The sequence below is a fragment of the Schistocerca serialis genome, chromosome 6 (assembly GCF_023864345.2).
Source record: "Schistocerca serialis cubense isolate TAMUIC-IGC-003099 chromosome 6, iqSchSeri2.2, whole genome shotgun sequence".
In the NCBI taxonomy this organism is placed as follows: Eukaryota; Metazoa; Arthropoda; class Insecta; order Orthoptera; family Acrididae; genus Schistocerca; species Schistocerca serialis.
Window position 1 is genome coordinate 436,398,366 of NC_064643.1, and position 23,576 is coordinate 436,421,941.

General features: G+C 37.5%; 1 protein-coding gene across 1 annotated transcript in view; it reads left to right on the forward strand.

Annotated features, from left to right (window-relative positions):
- The first annotated feature begins 1,001 nt into the window (after positions 1–1,001).
- Positions 1,002–23,576, forward strand: part of LOC126484904 (uncharacterized) — a 58,294-nt gene continuing 35,719 nt past the window's right edge. The window contains exons 1-6 of the mRNA XM_050108504.1: positions 1,002–1,014; positions 1,101–1,222; positions 1,309–1,403; positions 8,746–8,944; positions 9,030–9,154; positions 10,072–10,274. Coding sequence (XP_049964461.1) covers positions 1,002–1,014; positions 1,101–1,222; positions 1,309–1,403; positions 8,746–8,944; positions 9,030–9,154; positions 10,072–10,274 — 757 coding nt within the window. The remainder of the gene's footprint in view (positions 1,015–1,100; positions 1,223–1,308; positions 1,404–8,745; positions 8,945–9,029; positions 9,155–10,071; positions 10,275–23,576) is intronic.

Below are 23,576 nucleotides of genomic sequence, written 5' to 3' on the forward strand. Positions count from 1 at the left end.
ATCTGTTCTGTGGATTACAGCCAGAAAATAAAATGTTAATATCATTAGAGTTTTCTGTCACTATTTCCTGACACACAAATAATAAAATTTGAGGAAGGGAAGAGACTGTGTACAATTTTTATTGGAAACTGTAATATGAAAGTAGCTAGCCAAAACAGCATATGTTTTTCATGAGCAACAATTTTTTGTTTTGTTGTTTTTTTGGCAACTGGCTGGCATAGGATGTATGTTGAGTATAATAACATTTGCATTTTGCATAAAATTGTTAAAATTTACAATCTGTTAAAATTTAACAATTTTATGCAAACACTAAAAATAATAACATTAAGTACAAGTAAAAAGAAATATCAGAATCCTCCAACTAACAATATCCAGTATTATGCAGACAGATTGAGGCAAAATAAATTTCTACATTCAACATAACTGCCTGAAAAATTCATACCACAATATTACACTGTTTCTTACAGACAATGAAACAGTAAATATTATCATTAACAACTCTAATTTAATACTATATTGTTCAAAGCCAAATCTCTTTTGATAATCATTATACAAGACAGTCATTAATGCTCCTTACAAGAAAACAGGGTGACAAAATACTTATTGTGACTATTCCTTCTAGACATCTGACAGAGTCACAGAAGTGGCTCATGTATGTCAGATGTAGTACCATACTGTTTAACAACTGTTGAGGACAATGTAATAACCTCTAGTTGCTCTCTCAAACAGGCATTAATGGACACAGTTCTTTTGGCCTTCCTCTGACTTGTGGATGACATGCTACCAGTGTAATTGTGTACAATTGATTTCAGTGGATGTAATACATGCTGGTATATTATAATGCCACAGATATGAACAGAATGATGGCAAAAAGTCACAACCAGTACTATCAAATAGCTTACTTCTTGTAAAAAACTCCCCTCTTCTCCCATAAACTAAAAAGCAATTACGCTTCAGGTTAAGTAGCACCAGTTGATACAATTTGATAACCTCTAACAGAGATGTGGGTGACTTGTTTGTATTTTCTGAGTATAACAACTTTGTGTCACTTTGTTTCTCCCACTGTATACTGATGTAATCCTATCTAATGATTTTTTCAGGCAATGCAACTACTCCTTCAGATGTAACTACACAGCCAGCTTTGCCAACCCCACCAGCTAATGTTGATGAGTCAGCTGTTGTTTACATTTCATTGGCTGGTGGCATGAGTGTAATTGAGGAGGTAAAAGTTAATCTAAACCACAGTCACTATAATCTTCTAACTGTCAAGTGAAATTGTAACATTTCTTAACAAATTTATTGTTACAGTTTTACAACAGGAGCATTGAATTCAGAACAGCAGTCTCTGAAATGGCATCCATGTACTGTAATGAAACAGGGATTCGTTTAACAGCTGACCCTAGGTAAATAATGCACAGTTTAACCTGTAGTATATTAGTATCTGTACAACATACATACTTCTTCACCTGCAAAACACTAGCCTCATCCAACTATTTCTTTTTAAATTCAGTTATTTGTTTTCTTATTTTCTGCCTGTATCTACCTATTTATTCATCCTTCTGTCCACCCTTTACCTATTTCCTTTTTCCTCCTTGAATAATTTGGCTAAACCGCACTCACTGATGTTTCATTTTTTTCTCTGTTACCCAGTGCCTGCAACTTATTTAATCTTTTCAAGGATCACATCACTTTATTAAAAAAAGGATGCTCAAATGAGTATTTAGATGTGCAAAACAACTATGATACATTGTGCTGAAAGGACCAAAAAAAGGAATTCAGCATCTCCTGAAAATCTGTTATAAAATTTCAAGAACAGGTGTTCTGAGCAGAATCTACAAATATATTCTTTTAACTGTAATACGATTGTGTTTTTACAATAGGAGCAATAGAACAAGATCTTTTGCAGGGAGGTGCAGGGTTCCTAGCCCTGAAACAAAAATAAAATGATGTATGAGTGCGTGCTGATAAGTAGAGTCTCTGAATTATTTATGTGAAAGATAAATAAAACATTTTTATTACCATTCTACATCTTTATTCTTCATGTCTACATATTTGCAACCCTCTGCCACTACAGGGCTCTGAATTGTAGCATGTAACATGGCAGTGTGTAATCTAACTATGCCAGTGCATGAGAAACAGCGTGCTGCAATAGAGTTTCAAATTCCAGGAGTTCATCCACACATGGAGCACACTCATCTCCAGCATAACAATGCCAGTTCACACATGAGCGGTGGATATCTGAACAATATGATGCCTTGGGTTCACTGTCGTCATTCATCCTCTGTACAGCTCTGATTTGTCCCCCATCTGATTTTCTCTGTTTCCTAAACTTAAAGAACACCTTTGAGGGCCTCACTTTGATAGTCATGTAGTGGTGCAAACAGAAATGAGATGGTGACTCCATCAACAAAGTCAAACACTATACAGTGACAATATCAACAACGTGGTCTCTCATCGATAGAAATGGGGTCGCCCCAGGATAACTATGCTGAGAAATAAATATGTAGACACAAAGAATAAAAATGTAGAATGTATTAACATTTGTTTTATTTAAAAATCTATAAGCATTTCCACACAAAAAACTCAGAAGTATTACTTTTCAGTTCACTCTTGTGACTAGAGTGCATTTTAGAGAAGCAAGAAGCTGATAAGGAAAGGAGAACTGATGGAGAATTTGAAACGAAGTGATAACATGGACAGGTAAGTGGGGGGTACAACAGCAAGCACAAGAGGGATCCCAGCAACACATTTTAGAGAACCAGTCCTTAGTAAGGGAAGGGGAGGTAGCGGGAGATCTCTATAAAACAGGCTGTGAAGAAGTCCAGGGGAATTGCGTTAAGCAGCTTAGTCTGTCACTGGACGGTAAACCATTTTCTCGGCCATGACTCAGCTTTAGTCATTCTACATATTGACAGCAGGTTAGTGGTATCGCTTACTAAAAACACCACTGACAGAAGTAGGTTGGATGAATGATTTTCAGTGAAATGTGATTCAGTGTTGCTTGCCTTTTAGACAAGATATTATCATGCTGATACAGGAAATGTTGAAGTCCAGAACTGCAAATAGTTGGACATCACCTGTTTGTAATGTATTTCAGAAACACCTTGATTCATTTTGTTATTGACCACAAGCAATAATTTGAATCCAAAGCAGAGCAAACAGCATCCCCCCACTCCCCCATTATCATCACCACACCACTTGCATCACTGCACTAAATAAATGACACTGCACATTCATTCTAATTTATCAGTACCTTCTGGACAGCAGCGCTTCTTTGAAAACCAAGCCTCATCACCTCTCAGGGAATAATAGTGCCACTGGCCTTTGTAACTAAGCTAAATTGAATTTCTCCACAACTGTTGACAGTGAGTTTGATGAATGATTCATACAAGGAGTAGTCATAAAAAATCAAGCTGAGATTCTGAAAGTTCTTCTCTGCATATTCATCATTCAGTACAACATATTTTTTCCAATGATAGATGACTTGATGGAGACCTTGGTTGTAGAGGTCTGCATTATGACTGTTCAAAAAATGCTTCACCTACAAACTCACCTCACTGTCACAGAATGGTTTATTTTTTCAAGGGAAGAGGAAGAAGTCAAGAGATTATGGGGAAGGGGAGAGGGGGATGGGAGAGGGGGAGGGGAGGGGAGAGAGGGAGGGGAGCGGATTGTGAGACCCACAGCTAATCTTAAGCCATAGTGGATGGTTTTCTCCTTTTGATAATAATCATTGTTGAAAGAGACGACAAAAAATGCCAGATTTGAAATAATTATAATAGCGACATTGTGTTGGATGATGTTGCTCCAAAATAAAAATTGAGTGTCATACTTGTGAAGAAAATTTGTGGCTTTTGCTGTTGTGTTGCAACCAGTCTAAGACATATATCTTGCAAGGTGAGATATCATTCTAATCTCAAACATCTAGCTGCAAAAGCATAATAAGTTGTTCATCCTGCAAAAAGTGATTTATCCAATCATTGTGAATCATTCAAATGAAGGAAAGTCTATCTTAGTACACAAGAAAGTTAGGGATTATTTGTAAAAATTCTTTGATCATTACCGTATGTCTGTAGCATATTTTGACTTAATGTTGTCAAAAATTAAAACTAACTTACAAAAGAAAAAAAAAACTAAGTTATATAATAGTGCTGGTGCAGAAGAAAGACTTATAGTAACATTAAGGTAAGTTTTTGTTGTTAAATAGAGTGAGTGATTTATTGACATAAACTTAACATTAGCAAGTTTATGTTGCAAGTTCATGTTAATTGCTTAATCACTTCTAATATTGTTCAAATGACAAGTACAACAAAGTTTTCAGATACTAACAAACACAGGCAGTAAAGCATGTGGTTGATGCATGGCTGGTGATAAAAGGGCAGTGTGACAGGGGTGTGAGCAACCACTGCTGTGAAAAATTTATGCCCTGAACCACTCCATAGTGACAGCCAGGGGTAGAAGCTTCCTGGAAAGACAATTCCACCCCAGTGTGGCATCTTCCATTTGAACCAGTCAGTTCTATTTCTTATGCAACAAAAATTGTTTAACTTCATCACTTAGTGTGACTTTAGCTTATGAGATAGCAAGAGTGATGGCATCTTCTGCAGAATGAGCTGGGACATTGTCAAGGCAAAACACCCCAACCCATGATACTTTTTGTTCATAGTCTCTTGTAATTTTCTGAAGATAATTTGGTAGCATGTTCCTGTGACAGTTTGTCCCTTACAAGCATAATCTTTTAGTACTATGCCACACCAGACAAAAAAATGTTAATCGCTTTCCCCAATGATGCCTGGGTCTTCGCCTTTGTCGGCAGTGGTGACTCTACATGTTTCCAGTTCTTGTTCCTTAGTTTTATGGTCACAGTGATACACCTATCACTCATCCAACTGGAAGCCTGCTAATCACTTATGGTGGAGCATTGTTTCTGTACACTCCCTCAAACTCTGCATAGATTGGTTCAGCATTGTTCCCCTTCCAATGTAAAACCTAAACTACCCAATGAAATCCCACTTCATCAGTGGGCTGTCCCCCCCCCCTCCCCCCCCCCCCCCCCCCGCCCCCCCCTCCCACAATGAACCATGGACCTTGCTGTTGGTTGGGAGGCTTGCATGCCTCAATGATACAGATAGCCGTACCGTAGGTGCAACCACAATGGAGGGGTATCTGATGAGAGGCCAGACAAACATGTGGTTCCTGAAGAGGGGTAGCAGCCTTTTCAGTAGTTGCAGGGGCAACAGTCTGGATGATTGACTGATATGGCCTTCTAAAAAACACCAACCAAACCGGCCTTGCTGTACTGGTACTGCGAACGGCTGAAAGCAAGGAGAAACTACAGCTGTAATTGAGTGGGAATTAGTGAAGTTCAGTGGCAGGAGGAACAAGACTTCTGGTCAGGTGAATACAGGGTTATAAATACAAAATCAAATAGGGGTAATGCAGGAGTAGGTTTAATAATGAATAAAAAAAAAAATAGGAATGCGGGTAAGCTACTACAAACAGCATAGTGAATGCACTATTGTGCCAAAGATAGGTACGAAGCCCACATCTACCACAGTAGTACAAGTTTATATGCCGACTAGCTCCGCAGATGACAAAGAGAGTGATGAAATGTATGATGAAATAAAAGAAATTATTCAGATAGTGAAGGGAGACAAAAATTTAATAGTCATGGGTGACTGAAATTCCATAATAGGAAAAGGAAGAGAAGGAAACGTAGTAGATGAATATGGAATGGGGGTAAGGAATGAAAGAGGAAGCCGCCTGGTAGAATTTTGCACAGAGCATAACTTAATCATAGCTAACACTTGGTTCAAGAATCATGATAGAAGGTTGTATACATGGAAGAAGCCTGCAGATACTGACAGGTTTCAGATAGATTACATAATGGTAAGACAGAGATTTAGGAACCAGGTTTTAAACTGTAAGACATTTCCAGGAGCAGATGTGGACTCTGAGCTCAATCTATTGGTTATGAACTGTAGATTAAAATTAAAGAAACTGCAAAAAGATGTGAATTTAAGGAGATGGGACCTGGATAAACTGACAGAACCAGAGGTTGTAGAAAGTTTCAGGGAGAGCATTAGGGAACAATTGCCAAGAATGGGGGAAAGAAATACAGTAGAAGGAGAATGAGAAGCTTTGAGAGACAAAATAGTGATGGCAGCAAAGGATCAAGTAGGTAAAAATACAAGGGCTAATACAAATCCTTGGGTAACAGAAGAGATACTGAATTTAATTTATGAAAGGAGAAAATACAAAAATGCAGTAAATGAAGCAGGCAAAAAGGAATACAAACATCTCAAAAATGAGATCAACAGGAGGTGCAAAATGGCTAAGCAGGGATGGCTAGAGGACAAATGTAAAGTTGTAGAGACATATCTCACTAGGGGTAAGATAGATACTGCCTAGAGGAAAATTAAAGATACATTTAGAGAAAAGAGAACCACTTGTATGAATATCAAGAGTTCAGATGGAAACCCAGTTCTAAGCAAAGAAGGGAAAGCACAAAGTTGGAAGGAGTATATAGAGGCTCTATACGAGGGTGATGTACTTGAGGACAATATTATGGAAATGGAAGAGAATGTAGATGAAGACGAAATGGGAGATACTGCGTGAAGAGTTTGACAGAGCACTGAAAGACCTGAGTCGAAACGAGGCACTAGGAGTAGACAACATTCCATTAGAACTACTGGTAGCCTTGAGAGAGCCAACCCTGACAAAACTCTACCATCTGGTGAGCAAGATGTATGAGACAGGTGAAATACCCTCAGACTTCAAGAAGAATATAATAATACCAATCCCAAAGAAAGCCGGTGTTGACAGATGTGAAAATTACTGAACTATCAGTTTAATAAGTCACGGCTGCAAAATACTAACACGAATTCTTTACAGGCGAATGGAAAAACTGGCAGAAGCCGACCTCGAGGAAGATCAGTTTGGATTCCGTATAAATGTTGGAACAGGTGAGGTAATACTGACCCTATGACTTATCTTAGAATTTAGATTAAGGAAAGGCAAACCACCATTTCTAGCATTTGTAGACTTAGAGAAGGCTTTTGACAACGTTGACTGGAATACTCTCTTTCAAATTCTGAAGGTGGCAGGGGTAAAATACATGGAGTGAAAGGCCATTTACAATTTGTACAGAAACCAGATGGCAATTATAAGAGTCGAGGGGCATGAAAGGGAAGCAGTGGTTGGGAAGGGAGTGAGACAGGGTTGTAGCCTATCCCCAATGTTATTCAATCTGTATATTGAGCAAGCAGTAAAGGAAACAAAAGAAAAATTCGGAGTAGGAATTAAAATCCATGGAGAAGAAATAAAAACTTTGAGGTTTGCCGATGACATTTTAATTCTGTCAGAGACAGCAAAGGACCTGGAAGAGCAGCTAAACGGAATGGACAGTGTCTTGTTAGGAGGATATAAGATGAACATCAACAAAAGCAAAATGAGGATAATGGAATGTAGTCGAATTAAATTGGGTGATGCTTAGGGTATTAGATTAGGAAATCAGATGCTTAAAATAGTAAATGAGTTTTGCTATTTGTGGAGCAAAATAACTAATGATGGTCGAAGTAGAGAGGACATAAAATGTAGACTGGCAATGGCAAGGAAAGCGTTTCTGAAGAAGAGAAATTTGTTAACATCGAGTATAGATTTAAGTGTCAGGAAGTCTTTTCTGAAAGTATTTGTATGGAGTGTAGCCATGTATGGAAGTGAAACATGAATGAAAAATAGTTTAGACAAAAAGAGAATAGAAGGTTTCAAAATGTGGTGCTACAGAAGGATGCTGAAGATTAGATGGGTAGATCACATAACTAATGAGGAGGTACTGAATAGAACTGGGGAAAAGAGAAATTTGTGGCAGAACTTGACTAGAAGAAGGGATCGATTGGTAGGACATATTCTGAGGCATCAAGGGATCACCAATGTAGTATTGGAGAGCAGCGTGGAGGGTAAAAATCGTAGAGGGAGACCACGAGATGAATACACTAAACAGATTCAGAAGGATGTAAGTTGCAGTAGGTACTGGGAGATGAAGAAGCTTGCACAGGATAGAGTAGTATGGAGAGCTGCATCAAACCAGTCTCTGGACTGAAGACCACAACAACAACAACAGTGGGCTGTGCCATTTTTTTTAACTCGTCTGCCTACCCTGTGTGGCACGTTATGATACTGTGTTGCTAGGATTGCACAAATGTACCTTTTTTGAGGTGATAATTAAAACTTTAGGACTACTCCTCATACAATGTATTTTAAAGCTAAGCAGTAATATCCATCATTTTATTAGGCCTGTTAGAGCAATGACTGGGCTTATTATTTGCTTGACACTATTACTTCTTAAAAATGTTACTGTCAGTGGACCTGTGCACTTGTACTCCTACATAATCCCTCAAAACAAAATGCCTGAATTCATGAATCCTTGAACTATTCCCAATCAAACCCACACACTTCTGTCTGTTGAGTCATTCTCATACAAAACATATCTATGACACTGAGACATAGTGCAGTCACTCAGATACCCCAGATTTATAAGCTAATACTATGCAGTGCGTGCTCAACAAAGTGTCTGGAGACTTTTGGCTATGTACTGAACTCTGAAAGTTACGGTCTAGCTTATTTAATGCATATCTCTGAATTACAGAAACTAAAAGACTTGTGATGCTCTTCTGTAGAGCTCAACATTTTCACTTAATTAATGATCAATCAACTTCAATACAATTATTTATTTTTATTTTCTAGCTATGTAAATGTTATCCTAAATTCAGTCAATCCTTGTCAACTGACGTGGCCAGATAGCAATACGTGTCTTCGAATAAGGATGACTGTGCCAGTAAACAATACAAATACATCCATATATGAGTTAACTTCAAGGCATATTAATGACATGTGGAATAAACATGCTACAAACTATTTATCTTCGTTTTCAAAGGAAATGAAGGTAACGTTATTGCTGAAACATGCAGTATTTTTTTTAATTATTATTATGATGAAGTTACTTCATTTAATGAATTTATCTGTTGCAGGTGTACAAACCTCCAGATGGTTCAAATTTTATTATGTGGATTGCAGTGTCTGCAGGTACTGTAGTAGTATTTTCCATATTTCTGGTTTTGATATGGAAAATTGATATCTTCAAGGAAAATAACAGGTAAATACTTTTACTTGCAATCAGAAAGCTTCATTATGTTCTGAGGCCAATATGTTGTCATATTTATAAACCTCAGAAGAAAAATGAGTCTAAAAACAAAGAATAGTCCTAAATGCAAAAAATCATACTAGAAATAATTTTAATTGACCACAGCAGTATTGCTCGATAAAGCAAAAGATCTGAATTGTGCAAAACATATCACAATAGAAGTAAATTTGCAGGAACAATCCATCAAAAAAACTGAAGCTCTTGGAATGATGGAAAAAACTATAAACACTGTTGTTTTCTTTAAATTTTCTCCACTCTCTTCACTATTGAAAGAGTGGTAACATAGCCAATATGCTATATTGTTTATGCTCACAAAGTAAATATCACAACAAGGTTTTGAAATAAGAAAGTGAGAAAAGAGACTTGTTTGCTCAACTCTCACTTGCTTAGGTATGTGCTGCTCCCAAAGACATCAATTCTGGCTTCTTAGCACTTCACCAACCCATCTCATTTAATCATGTAAAACTTCATACAGTACTTTTCTATGTATTTCTGCTCTACATTCAGATCACTTACAGGCCTGACTTGTCTGTTACCAAGAAAGAGCAGGCATATTTGGAAGCCAGTGGAAACCTATGACGTTTTACCTTTGTTTGTTCCATGTTTATGATTTTGTATTTATGGAATGCAATGATACACCCATCCCATAATCGTTTGATCAATTTTGACCATTTAAAAGTGATGCCATTTGTCATACTGGAAAATATTAAATGTAACTCAGTAATATATAGTGTTATGAACTGTAAATAGAGGTTGTCCAACTCACCTAACTGGTGTTACTTTAACTGGCAAAAATTTTAATCAAAAGAGTGTTTTACACATATGAAATACTCATTAAAATAAAATAACTCATCCTTTTTTTCCAACAGGGAAAGTAAACTTGTGCAGGAAGATGACGTACGTAGGTCGACACTTAATGACATCCTCATCTCAGTGCCTCCGTCATTTCCAGCTGACAAATTTGATCCAGAGGATCACAAAATGGTGTCTTGGAATGGTGATATGCACAAGGATTCCATCACATCTGTTGGAGTGAGAGATACCATTCCAAAATATGGTCCACCCAAGGGTTGTAAGTAGGCCTATATATTATTTCATTATGCTATTATACACAGAAATAATGTTTATAGTACATTGCAAAGGCATAATTTTACAATATATATTATACTAACCACTCACTCCTAAGAATTTTCTTTGGATTCATTCATTTATTTGTTCACTGCATTCAGAAGATCCTATCAAGAAGAAGAAGATTTAGATATTCATAACTAATTAAGGCATACGTTAAACAAAGAAAAGCAAACCATAGACATTTAATCTGTATACTGCATAAATAACAAACTGTAACTATACTGATTAGTTCCATTCATACTTGTGCCAGCTAAATTTAATCAAATACATTTGAAAGAAAGCTGCTGCCTCCTAAGTTACACTAAATAGCTGTTGTTTATTTCCTACTAGCGCGTTATTATTTATGCTACTTGGCTACATCAGTCTTCAAATAAAAGATTTCAGCATTTCCCTTGCAATTCTAACCAAAAAAATAAATTAACTGACTCCACAACTATAGACATTTGAAGTATTTTCATGGTAACTGTTTTCAAACCATCTAACATTAATTGCGTTCTGATAAACAGTGCCTTACTGTAGCTACTTAAATATCCATGTAACATACAGATAGTCCTTTGCACTTCATTGTATGGGAATAAAATTTAAAACAAATAGTTATGAAAGAATAATAAGAATGTGAGGGAATAACAAAGACAACATACATGTTTAGGAGTACACACTGACAACTAAATGTTTTGGAGAAAGAGTTCCTGTTTCAAATATTGATACTGGAAACCATCTCAAAGAGCAGTTGAGTTACTCAGATATGAATAACAGGATTCATGTGAAGAATGGTGAAATTAATTATTCAGCCAGCTTTAAGGACATTAAAGTTTCCTACCAATGAACCAAAGTCTGCCAGTAGCTTTAGCTATGACTGAGCCTCTGTGATTGTCCCATTGTATATTTCCACAAATTATTACAACCATGAGTTGACTGCTTTCAGTTGTGACTCATTGATTTTGTATTTTGTGAAGTGATCAGTTTTACATATCTGAATACCTACAGCAAATTGCCACTGTTTTGACCACTTTTGAGATCTTACTAAGATCTAACTGAGTATTTGTGCAGCTTTTCGTGGTGGTACTTCATTACAGACGGTCATGGTCTGAAGATAATAAACCTTTTTAAACCATACATGTGGCTGGTAGCTGTTTTTTATATAAATTATAAACCTTAATTTCATTATTTTTCAAATGCCTAAGTTTACTATTGGTATTGTTTGATAGGTCATTAATATACAACATAAACAGCAATAGTCTCAACACAGTTCAATGTAAACTGATTGATCTGTGCATTCTTTCAGCTACTGGGCATAGTTTTTTTGTTCAGAAAATCTATGGTGTATTATGATTAGAAAAGAGGGGTCATCTCAGCCACAAATTCTATATAGAATATGATAAGGATTCCACTGGACCCTGAAGCCTTGTTCAGTTTCAGCAATGTCAGTTGTTTCTATCTATACTATTGTCACTAATATCTATTTTGAAGACTTTTTTTCCAATCATGCCAGTAGTAGTTTCTTTTCTACTATAGCAATTTCAGTATTACTCTAGTGCCAAACATAAATATTCAATGCATAATGTTACTTACTGTATTTACTCGAATCTAAGCCGCACTCAAATCTAAGCTGCACCTGAAAAATGAGACACGAAATCAAGGAAAAAAAAAAAAAATTCCCGAATCTAAGCCGCACCTGAAATTTGAGACTCGAAATTCAAGGGGAGAGAAAAGTTGTAGGCCGCACCTCCAAATCGAAACAAAGTTGGTCCATTGTAATATGAGATACAATTTAGGCCGAATGAATGACTATACAGCTACAGTAGTTTGGTTTGAGTCGTAAGCTTAGCAGTTAAGCTTTACCAGGTAGCCATTGCTATGCATCAGGCGCTCCGTCCGTATTTATATGGGTACCCTTCCTTTTTCACGTGCTTCGTCTCGTTTGAATTGATTGCTTATTTTTCTTTGATCTGATAAGTGCCATTCTCTTTGTTATAGGTGTTTACGTCACTATAAACTGAAAATGCATTGTTTGTCGCATTCTGATAATGAGTGTTTACAGCCAGTCGCTGCTCGCGGCATGGCTTGTTTTTGTACACACTACCGCCGCTTACAATTAAAAAAAAAAAAAAAAGAGAGGAATCGTCTCATTAGCGAAACAATGGCAAGAGACTGCTATTTGTTGTTACTTACACTGCTGCTTTCTTTGATAATGATCAACAAGAACCAAATAATAGACTGCGTATGATAGATGATGTTCTGAACGAGAGTTTAGCAAAAATTTTTCTCAGTTTTAAAATCTTTGCAGACGCCTCTTTAGTACATTACATTCTGCACAGAAATAAGAGTCATCCTAGATTTAAAAATCTAGTCAATTGCCGTGCTTCATTTCTGATTGTATCACTATTAGGCATAAGAATAATATGAATATAAACATGACATGATATGTATATTCTTCCGTGTTTGCTGTCGTCTCACTCTAGTTTAGTAGTTTATTAGGCAGACAGGATTTAAATGAGATAGCAGCAAACACGAAAGAATACATGGCAAAATGTTTATATTCATATTATACTTATAGTGAAGAGAATACTGCATGTGATTCACAATTCATAAAAGTTCATATTAGAAACCATCTCTTCTCATAGGTAGGAAAAAATTCAGAACGTAGAGTTGGCCATATTGACAAACATCCCAAACAATCTTTCCAGTCGGATTTTTGTAGTACATTGAAATGCTGCTACATTGGAAGATTAACAATACGGAATTTGTATTTACTTTGTTGGATAATGTATGAAAATGCAGTGGTCGAAAATTGAGGCACAGAAAAAAGCTCATATTCCACCTTTTTTTTTTTTAATTTATTTACTGACGCAAAGGTTTTGGCGCCAGTATTTATCTTTGTGCCTGCAAAGCATGCCTGTGTAGCGCTACATATATTGGATGGCAGAAGTTAGTTGTGGCGGCACCTACCAGCATTTTTCAGAACTTCCGCTTACTTTGCACTCGATTCTAAGCCGCAGGCTGTTTTTTGGATTACAAAAACCGGAAAAAAAGTGCGGCTTAGATTCAAGTAAATACGGTATGTCAGTGATCACTGCAGTTGCTTGCTTTGCTATTAAGTGTGACACAGCCATACAAGGGTACTGTTACTTATAATGCATATCTGTGCCATGAAAGGGCACTGAACAGTTATACTCAACAATGGCATAATGAGGAAAGTCTAATAGCAGAATGAAATTTCTACTGTCATAACCTGAAAATGACTTCCTATAAGCAATCAATACAGGTTGTGGATGTATCATTTATATCACTCACCTGTGCAGGGTCACTGGCTGGATCTGTTTGGAACAGCGGGCCTCTCCACTGTCTTTTGTCTTCCCACAATCTTTCCATCTCCACCTTATCCAGTCTTCTCTTCTCTATTGCATGCAGTTCTGCACTCCATCCAGCCACCTGTCTTTTCATCTTTTCCCCTTTACTTTCATCTTGTTTGTCTTTCTGGGTATCCTCTTTCCTCCAGTTGCTTAACATTTCAATATCATCTAAGCCCTGATTCCTCCATCATACCCTAGCTTGTAACGGTTCCTCCTTCACTTATTCCCTGGTTCTCCCATCCCTTAACCTGTCCACCTTTGTTATTCTAATACAATTTTTTCAAAAAATTAATCTTACTAGCTTTGATTTTGCTTCCATCTCTCCTCCTTTTCAGGTCTTTGGGGCATATGTCAGATTGAAACATAATATATCCAACATATATTCCTTTTGCTGTTTTGAGGGATGTTCTTGCTGCATATCACTTCTGACTCTCTTTTGAAATTCTAATGTTTACCTCTCACACTCATTTATTTCGCTGTCATTTCCTCCATTCTCCTTTATAACTCTTCTCAGATACTTGAAATTCTCTACTTTCCTCAGTCATTTCCTGCCACTTGTTTTCCATCTCTGATTCTCTCCTTCGTCCTGGTTATGATCATGATTTCACGCTTACGTATGCCAAATTTAATCCCATATCCCTGTATTATTTGTTGCCACACATCAAACTGCTCCTGCACTTCCTCCTCCTCCTTTTCCCAAATCATCAAATCGTCTGCAAATATCACTGCTTTCATCTTTTCTTCCCTAATTACTTCTGCCACTCTGCTCAGTCACTACAATGAGGAGTAATGGTGAGAATGCACCCCTCTGCTTCAACTCTCTCTTCTGTTTCAGGCAAATTGATTCCTCAGCTCTCACTTTAAAACAGCTCACACTACATTTGTACATTTCTCTTATCCTCCATATAGTATGCTTTTCTACTCATCTGTTCCTGAGGAGCTTCCACACCTTGCTTCTAAATATACTATCATATGCTTTTTCAGTATCTAGGAAGGCTACCAGTAGATCTATTCCACATTCATACTGGTCTTCCTGCAGATGTCTTACAGCAAAACATAGATCTGTTGACCTTCCTCCTCCAAACCCATATTGTTCTTCTCTCATCCTTCCTTCTATGTTTGTGTCTGAATTTGTGTTTCCAAAACTTTCTCAAAGACCTGCGCACAATGGACCATTAATGTGATTCCCCAATAATTATTATGCTCTTTTCTATTACCTGTCTTGAATGCTAAGATAGTTATTTCCTTCTTCTAGTCTTTTGAGCCCCTTCTCTCTGTCTACACAATTTTCATGACTTGATGGAGCCATTGTATCCTCACCTCTTCAGCTGCTTTCAACATCCCTACACTCAGTTCATGCAAACATTGGTGCCTTTTTTCCTCTTATCTTTCTCATTGCATCTTCTGTTTCTTTCCATTTTAAGTCATTTTCAGTTTGTAGTTCCTCTTCTTCCTCCTCATTAGGTCTCCAGTTGGGTTAAGGATATCTTCAAAATTATTCCTCCACATGATAGAGTTTATCCTTATTTTCTACCTCCTGGACACTTTCACTCACCATCTGAACAAAGTTTGTCATATCACTCTTCCTATTACTTTTAACCATCCCATATAAGACCTTTTCTGGACCTTCTCTACGCTCCACCATCGTTGTAGGCCACTCCTCAATCCACCTTCTTCTCTCCTCTACCATCACTCTCTTTGACTATTCCTTGGCTGGTTCTCTTCCCTTCCCTCTTCTGTCCATTTCTGGAACCACACCCCAAAGGATCTATTCTTCTTCTGCATTATATCTTTCATTTTTATATTCCATCATGGTGTTTCTTTCCATCTCTTTTTGTTTCTTGTCCTCCCACATACTACTTGGGTAGCTCTTACTAATGTCCTATTGCATCTACCCCATTCTTCTTCCACCATTTTTGGTTCCTCCAACAGGAGATTTTCCTTCACTATCCTGAGGTACTCTGCCCTGGTCTCTTCTTCTTTCGGCTTCCTCTTCTCTGGTTAATCAGCCACAACGATCTCCCAAAAGCTTCTTCTCCAAAGACTATATCTGGTTAAAGGAATTTATTAAAATACTTCTCTATCCTTGAAATAATTTTGGTACTCATAAAATACTTTTCATTTCAATCACTTTATATTTTCAACTTTCACAGACAATAACTTCTGGAAGCTAACTTATTCCTTAAACATTAGGCTCATTTACACACATTCAAATAGGATACATGTGCCTTGCTTCGTTCATAGCCAATAATTGAAGTAATTCAAAAGTCTCTAGTCTCAAATGAGTCCAATACATGAATGAACATAGAAATCTACATTCAATTGTTCATTAGTCTTTTTACAATCAACACAGACACTAAACAGCACTGAATACTGCATAAAGGTTACTTGTTCTTCTCAACCCGTGCACGGAGACTCTGTGGACTGTACAGCAGGTACTTGTGTGCTGTCGTTTGGCCGCCGGTTCCATCTTTTTCTCGTAACTGGTTTTTTCTTTTTCTTTTTTCACCTGCACATACAAATAAGCAATGCGCAGTGAGGTGTGTATTCATTTCTCCCACTCACCTCTAAAAAATTGGGTGTTCGAAACAGTGGAAGGCCGAGTGGTTCTAGAATTTACTCCAAAATTCTTGAAGCACTACATATTCCCCTCCTTAAATCAAACACGCGATATTTTATACAATCAAAATATAAATTTATATCACATACAATTCTAGCAATATACACTCCAACCTAGATCTTTGTACTCATTTAAAATAAACTCTAGCTAATGTTTCATATATTACTCTCACTCTATTTTGACATCAACCCTGAATATTCCATTGTGATCTAGTAAGCTTTTTTAATATTCTAATATTTAGGATTTGTTAGGACTCTGTCTCAATTTCTAATCTCAAACTCCAAGTGTTCACAACATTTGAGTACATTATTCTTTAGTCTAATGCTTTACACTGCTTCTTTATTATGCAATGTTCTTATTATTTATAAACTTTTTGTAGTCTGGAGGAACTCTGGGCAAAATAAAAGTGTTGCTACTGACACTCATAAAACATAATAATGCTAGTGAAGTATAGAATTCAAACTTACCACAATAATTTCTACAAAATTTTGTGACTTTTGTCACGATACTGTCCTTTCCCCTCTAGAAACAGTATCTGTACCTCACATATGGGTTGATCCTGTGAGTACCCTTTCTCCTTCTGTTTTGGTAGGTATGCTCCATTTTTAATTCCTATTTTCCTATGGTACAGGTCAATTCCCTTCTTGGTGCCCCTATCCGCACAGTATAGGGCAGCCTTTCTTAGGTCTGCCTATCTGCCCTTTTCATCCAATACATGCTGGGTGCACCCCCCCCCCCCCCCTATCCTTCTTGAGTAAGCCTCATGGTTCATTGCCCTAGTATACACCTTTGTGTACACTATAATTAAATGTTACCTGATAAAATTAAAATCTACTTTCACACTTCACACTCCCTTTCTCATACTTCTCTTTTATACCCTACAGTCCTCCATTACTCATCAACTTCTACTTTTCCAGTATCTACTTCATGCCTACGTACATTATCCAATATATATATAACATGCTTACTTAGGTTATAAGAGTCCCACTATCCTACAAGTCATCAGAATATTTGTTAAACTGACCTCTCTGGCTTATGTTCTCTTTCCTTATTCATACTTCCTACTTAGATATACTCGATGTAAAATTATCACAGTTTTTATGCCTATGCAATATAAAATCGTCATTGTTCTTATAAATATATTTCCTATATATACATATTAATAAACAGCTATGTGATCGTTTTTCCAAGTAACTAGGTGATGTATTTCCTAATATACATGTTGATCTCCATGCTACTCCATCCTGTGCAAGCTTCTTCGTCTCCCAGTACCTACTGCAACCTACATCCATCTGAATCTGTTTAGTGTATTCATCTCTTGGTCTCCCTCCACAATTTTTAGCCTCCACACTGCCCTCCAATACTAAATTGGTGATCCCTTGATGCCTCATAATATGTCCAACCAAGCAATCCCTTCTCCTAGCCAAGTTGTGCCACAAATTGCTCTTCTCCCCAATTCTATTCAATACCTCCTCATTAGTTATGTGATCTACCCATCTAATCTTTAGCATTCTTCTGTAGCACCACATTCTGAAAGCTTCTATTCTCTTCTTGTCTAAACTATTTATCATCCACGTTTCACTTGCATACACTCCATACAAATACTTTCAGAAACGACTTCCTGACACTTAAATCTATAATCGATGTTAACAAATTTCTCTTCTTCAGAAAGGCTTTCCTTGCCATTGCCAGTCAACATCTTACATCCTCTTTACTTCAACCATCATCAGTTATTTTGCTCCCCAAATAGCAAAACTCATCTACTGCTTTACGTGTTTCACTTCCTAATCTAATTCCCTCAGCATCACCTAACTTAATTTGACTACATTCCATTATCCTCGTTTTGCTTTTGTTGATGTTCATCTTATATCCTCCTTTCAAGACACTGTCCATTTGGGACAGCTGCTCTTCCAGGTCCTTTGCTGTCTCTGACAGAATTACAATGGCATCGGCGAACCTCAAAGTTTTTATTTCTTCTCCATGGATCTTAATTCCTACTCCATATTTTTTTGTTTCCTTTGCTGCTTGCTGAATATACAGATAGAACAACATCAAGGATAGGCTACAATCCTGTCTCACTCCCTTCCCAACCACTGCTTTCCTTTCATGCCCCTCAACTCTTATAACTGCCATCTGGTTTCTGTAAAAATAGTAAATAGCCTTTCGCTTCCTGTATTTTACCCCTGCCAACTTCAGAATTTAAAAGAGAGTATTCCAGTCAACACCGTCAAAAGCTTTCTGTAAGTCTACAAATGCTAGAAATGTAGGTTTGCCTTTCTTAAATCTATTTTCTAAGATAAGTCATAGGGTCAGTATTGCCTCACGTGTCCCAACATTTTTACGGAATCCAAACTGATCTTCCCCAAGGTCGGCTTCTACCAGTTTTTCCATTCACCTGTAAAGAATTCGTGAATTTGTGTTAGTATTTCGCACCCGTGGCTTATTAAACTGATAGTTAGGTAATTTTTACATCTGTCATCACCTGCTTCCTTTGGGATTGGAATTATCATATTCTTCCTGATGTCTGTGGGGTATTTCGCCTGTCTCATACATCTTGCTCACCACATGGTAGAGTTTTGTCAGGGCTGGCTCTCCCAAGGCTATCATTAGTTCTAATGGAATGTTGTCTACTCCCGGGACCTTGTTTCAACTTAGGTCTTTCAGTGCTCTGTCAAACTCTTCACGCGGTGTCATATCTCCCATTTCATCTTCATCTACATCCTCTTCCATTTCCATAATATTGTCCTCAAGAACATCGCCCTTGTATAGACCCTCTATATACTCCTTTCACCTTTCTGCTTTCCCTTCTTTACTTAGAACTTGGTTTCCATCTGAGCTCTTGATATTCATGCAAGTGGTCTTCTTTTCTCCAAAGGTCTGTTTAATTTTCCTGTAGGCAGTATCTATCTTACCCCTAGTGATATACGCCTCTGCATCCTTACATTTGCCCCTTAGCCATCCCTGCTTAGCCATTTTGCACTTCCTGTCGATCTCATTTTTGAGACGTTTGTATTCCTTTTTGCCTTCTTCATTTACTGCATTTTTTTATTTTCTCCTTTCATCAATTAAATTCAATATCTCTTCTGTTACCCAAGGATTTCTACTAGCCCTCATCTTTTTACCTACTTGATCCTCTGCTGCCTTCACTATTTCAACTCTCAAAGTCACCCATTCTTCTTATACTGTATTTCTTTCCCCCATTCTTGTCAATCATTCGCTAATGCTCTCCCTGAAACTCTCTACAACCTCTGGTTTTGTAAGTTTATCCAGGTCCCATCTCCTTAAATTCCCACCATTTTGCAGTGTCTTCAGTTTTAATCTACAGTTCATAACCAATAGATTGTGGTCAGAGTCCACAACAGCCCCTGGAAATGTCATACGATTTAAAACCTGGTTCCTAAATCTATGTCTTACCATTATATAACATATCTGAAACCTTCTAGTATCTCCAGGCTTTTTCCATGTATACAATCTTCTTTCATGATTCTTGAACCAAGTGTTAGCTATGATTAAATAATGCTCTGTGCAAAATTCTACCAGGCAGCTTCCTCTTTCATTCCTTACCCCCATTTCATATTCATCTACTATGTTTCCTTCTCTTTCTTTTCCTACTATCAAATTCCAGTCACCCATGACTGTTAAATTTTCATCTCCTTTCACTATCTGAATATCTCATCATACATTTCATCAATCTCTTCGTCATCTGCGGAGCTAGTTGGCATATAAACTCATACTGCTATGGTAGGCGTGCGCTTCATCTCTATCTTGGCCACAATAACGCGTTCACTATGCTGTTTGTAGTAGCTTACACGCAGTCCTATTTTTTTATACATTATTAAACCTACTCCTACATTACCCCTATTTGATTTTGTATTTATAACCCTGTATTCTTCTGACCAGAAATCAGGGGAATACAGGGTTATTATATACATATTAATAAATATCTACATGATAGTTTTTCCAAGTAACTAGGTGATGTAGAACCATAACAATAATCAACCATAAGTGCATATTTCTCTACGTGCACATTCTTTCCCCCTACAGCACTTGACGATTCTCACATCCTTTTAATTTGTGCTTTTGTTGTTTGCGTCTGCATGTTATGGTGTGTGTATGTGGAAGTGTGTTTGTGTAGCCCGATTCTTTGGCCTACTTATATGAAATAAGTTGAAGGTTTTTGGAAACCATGGAAAATAAGAAGGACTTCAGTGATAGAAATATATGCATATGCAAAGAGGGAAAGATAGACCGGTACTCGGATGAGAAGTAAGAAAAGAAAAAGTAGAAATGGTTGCTAAGATTGAAGGAGAGAAAGAAGATAGCCCCAAAGACAGGAAAAACCTTCCCACCACCCTTCCCCAGGATCTCTACTTCTCTGGTACTTGAGAGAGAAGCCAGAGGAGGTATGATGTTAAACGTCTCCTACAGAACGGACATTCTCACCTTCACCTTTGAAGTCCCCAAAGAAAAATCTTAGCAACCCCTATGGAATGGCAAATGGTGAAGAATCAGTCACACTTGTCTGCGTGGATTGTCTGAAAGGTGTGGTGTGTGTTTAGTGTTAGTCGTGCTTGTACTTACACTACCCACCCCTTCCAAAACTAATACAAACCCTCCCATCCACTTCACAACTCATAAAAGGTACAAAATGTTCTATAAAAATAGAAAATTATACACTAGATAACATATTTGTTTAGTCATTCAGTTTATAATATACTTTTGTACACACATAAAATCTTCTGTTCAGTTTATGTTGTCTTGACATCACTCAGTTTAAATAGTACCATCATATTATACTTCCCACTAATATAACATTCTGTTCATTTCACTTCATGTCTAGAGATCACTGTTCATCCGTGATTCTCTGAAATTGGTCTCAATCTTGTAGTCATATCTGGTTTCCTATGTACCAAAATTATAGGATAGTTTAAGAATTCAAGAATAGATTACAGAACAGTTTAAGATTTGAAGGGAATTCAGTGCAGGAAAAATAGTACAGAAGAAACACCAAAAACAACTAGGGATCCGACGGTCATCACACCGCCCATTAACACAGAATGTTAACGTCCCTGTGACTTTGCTCGGATCCCATAGATCTGACATTAACCCCACTCGGGAATGAGATTTTCACTCTGCAGCAGAGTGTGCACTGTTATGAAACTTCCTGGCAAATTAAAACTGTGTGCCGGACCGAGACTCGAACTCGGGACCTTTGCCTTTCGCGGGCAGGTGCTCTACCACCTGAGCTACCCAAGCATGGCTCACGCCCCGTCCTCACAGCTTTACTATTGCCAGTACCTCGTCTCCTACTTTCCAAACTGAACGTCCAATTTATTATTTACTTGATTATTCACTGGGTCAATTTCTCTACTTAAATTAGCATTCTGTGCATCTAGCTTTTCACTTAAATTTACACCTTATGCTTCTAGTTTTTCACTTAAATTCACGCTCAGTTCGTCTCTCAAGGAAGCATTGTGAGCATTTGACTCTGTCCTCTGGTCATCTAACTTAGCATCTAATCTAGAATATACTGAGCCTATCTCCTTTCTTAAAGCAGCAATTTGAGCATTTACAGCTGCTGAATCTGCTCGCTGGGCTTTAATTAAATTCACTAATTCAGACGTCTGGCATTTCCCTAGTAACTTTAATAGCTGTGACTGGTTCTGCTAGTTGCTGTTCTTGATCCATATTCGTTTTACTCTTAGCTTTGGTGATCATTAAAAAAATTCACCTCTGAGTATAATAACTATACTAACAGTTTATCATTCAACCGTTTCCTCAACTTTACCAAATAATAGTTGTTTTTTGCTCACCTGGCATAAAGTTCTAGCTGTGTTGGTGAGCGAATGTGCAATTAGTGCCGGTGGACAGCACTGGTGCCGGTGGCGTCAAATGTTGGTTTCAGTGTCATTGTCAGCGAGCGGACGCAGGGTCAGCACCAGTGAGCAGCAGCTGGTTCAGTCGGCTTTGGTGGCTGGTTACTGCGTCAGCATCAGCGCTACATATGTGTGTAAAGACTGCTTACTCCCCACACCCAATCTTCTTAGTCGAAAGTTTGAGGTCTTCTCTCCGGTTTCTTGCCGCTACTACTTTCTCTTGTATTTTACTGTGTCGCATTTGCAACTTTCTTCCATTGATTTATTGGACACAATACAATTACTGGAAACAGTTCCTGTATCTTCTTCCTGTTTCTGTCTTAAAATTCCCATTTCCTTCAGGTCCTGTCACTTGGGTGGCCACATTCTAACATTTTCAGACGACAAGTGTGTTATTGGGTTGCAAGGCATGTGCGTCTCTCAATTCAGTTAACCTGCATGCTGTGTGTAGCCGATCCTCTTCTCTGGGTAATAAGCTACATTGATCTTCCAAAAGCTTCTTCTCCAAAGGGAAAGGAATTTATTAAAATACTTCTCTAACCTTGAAATAATTTTGGTATTCATAAAATACTTTTCAGTTCAATCACCTTATATTTTCAGCTTTCACAGACAATAAATTCTGCAAGCCAACTTATTCCTTAAACAATAGACTCATTTACACACATTCAAATAGCATACATGTGTCTTGCTTCATTCATAGCCAAGACTTGAAGTAATTTAAAAGTCTATAGTCTAAAATGAGTCCAATACAAGAATGAACATAGAAATCTATATTCAATTGTTCATTAGTCTTTTTACAATCAACACAGACACTAAACAGTACAGAGTCCTACATAAATTTTATTGTTCTTCTCTATCCATACTCGGAGATTCTGTGGACCATACAGCAGGTACTTGTCTGCCGCCATTCGGCCGCTGGTTCCTTCTTTCCATCTTTTTCTCGGAACATAGTTTTTTTTAAAAATAATAATAATAATAATAAAATCCTGCACATACAAATAGGCGATGTGCAGTAGGGCGTATTCGTTTCTCCCACTCACCTCTAAAATATGAGGTGTTCAAAATGGTGGAAGGCTGAGTGGTTCTAGAATTTACACCAAAATTCTCAAAGCACTACAGTATCTGTGATGTTCCTATTCATTTCACTATTGTAGGAGATATATAGTTAACTACTGACTTTAGTACAAAGTCATTCACTTTTCTTGAACCAGGAATTCTTAACCAACAAACCATTCCTTTGGCAGAGCTCTGACTACCTTTCACCTAACACAATTTTCACTGCTCCAACCCTCTGGACCATGCAGATATTCATATCTTTGTCTCTCCCTTCCAGCAAGTGTGTTTAAATCCCCAATTACTATCGCATTCTTTCCTTACATCTGTTTCTGCATTGC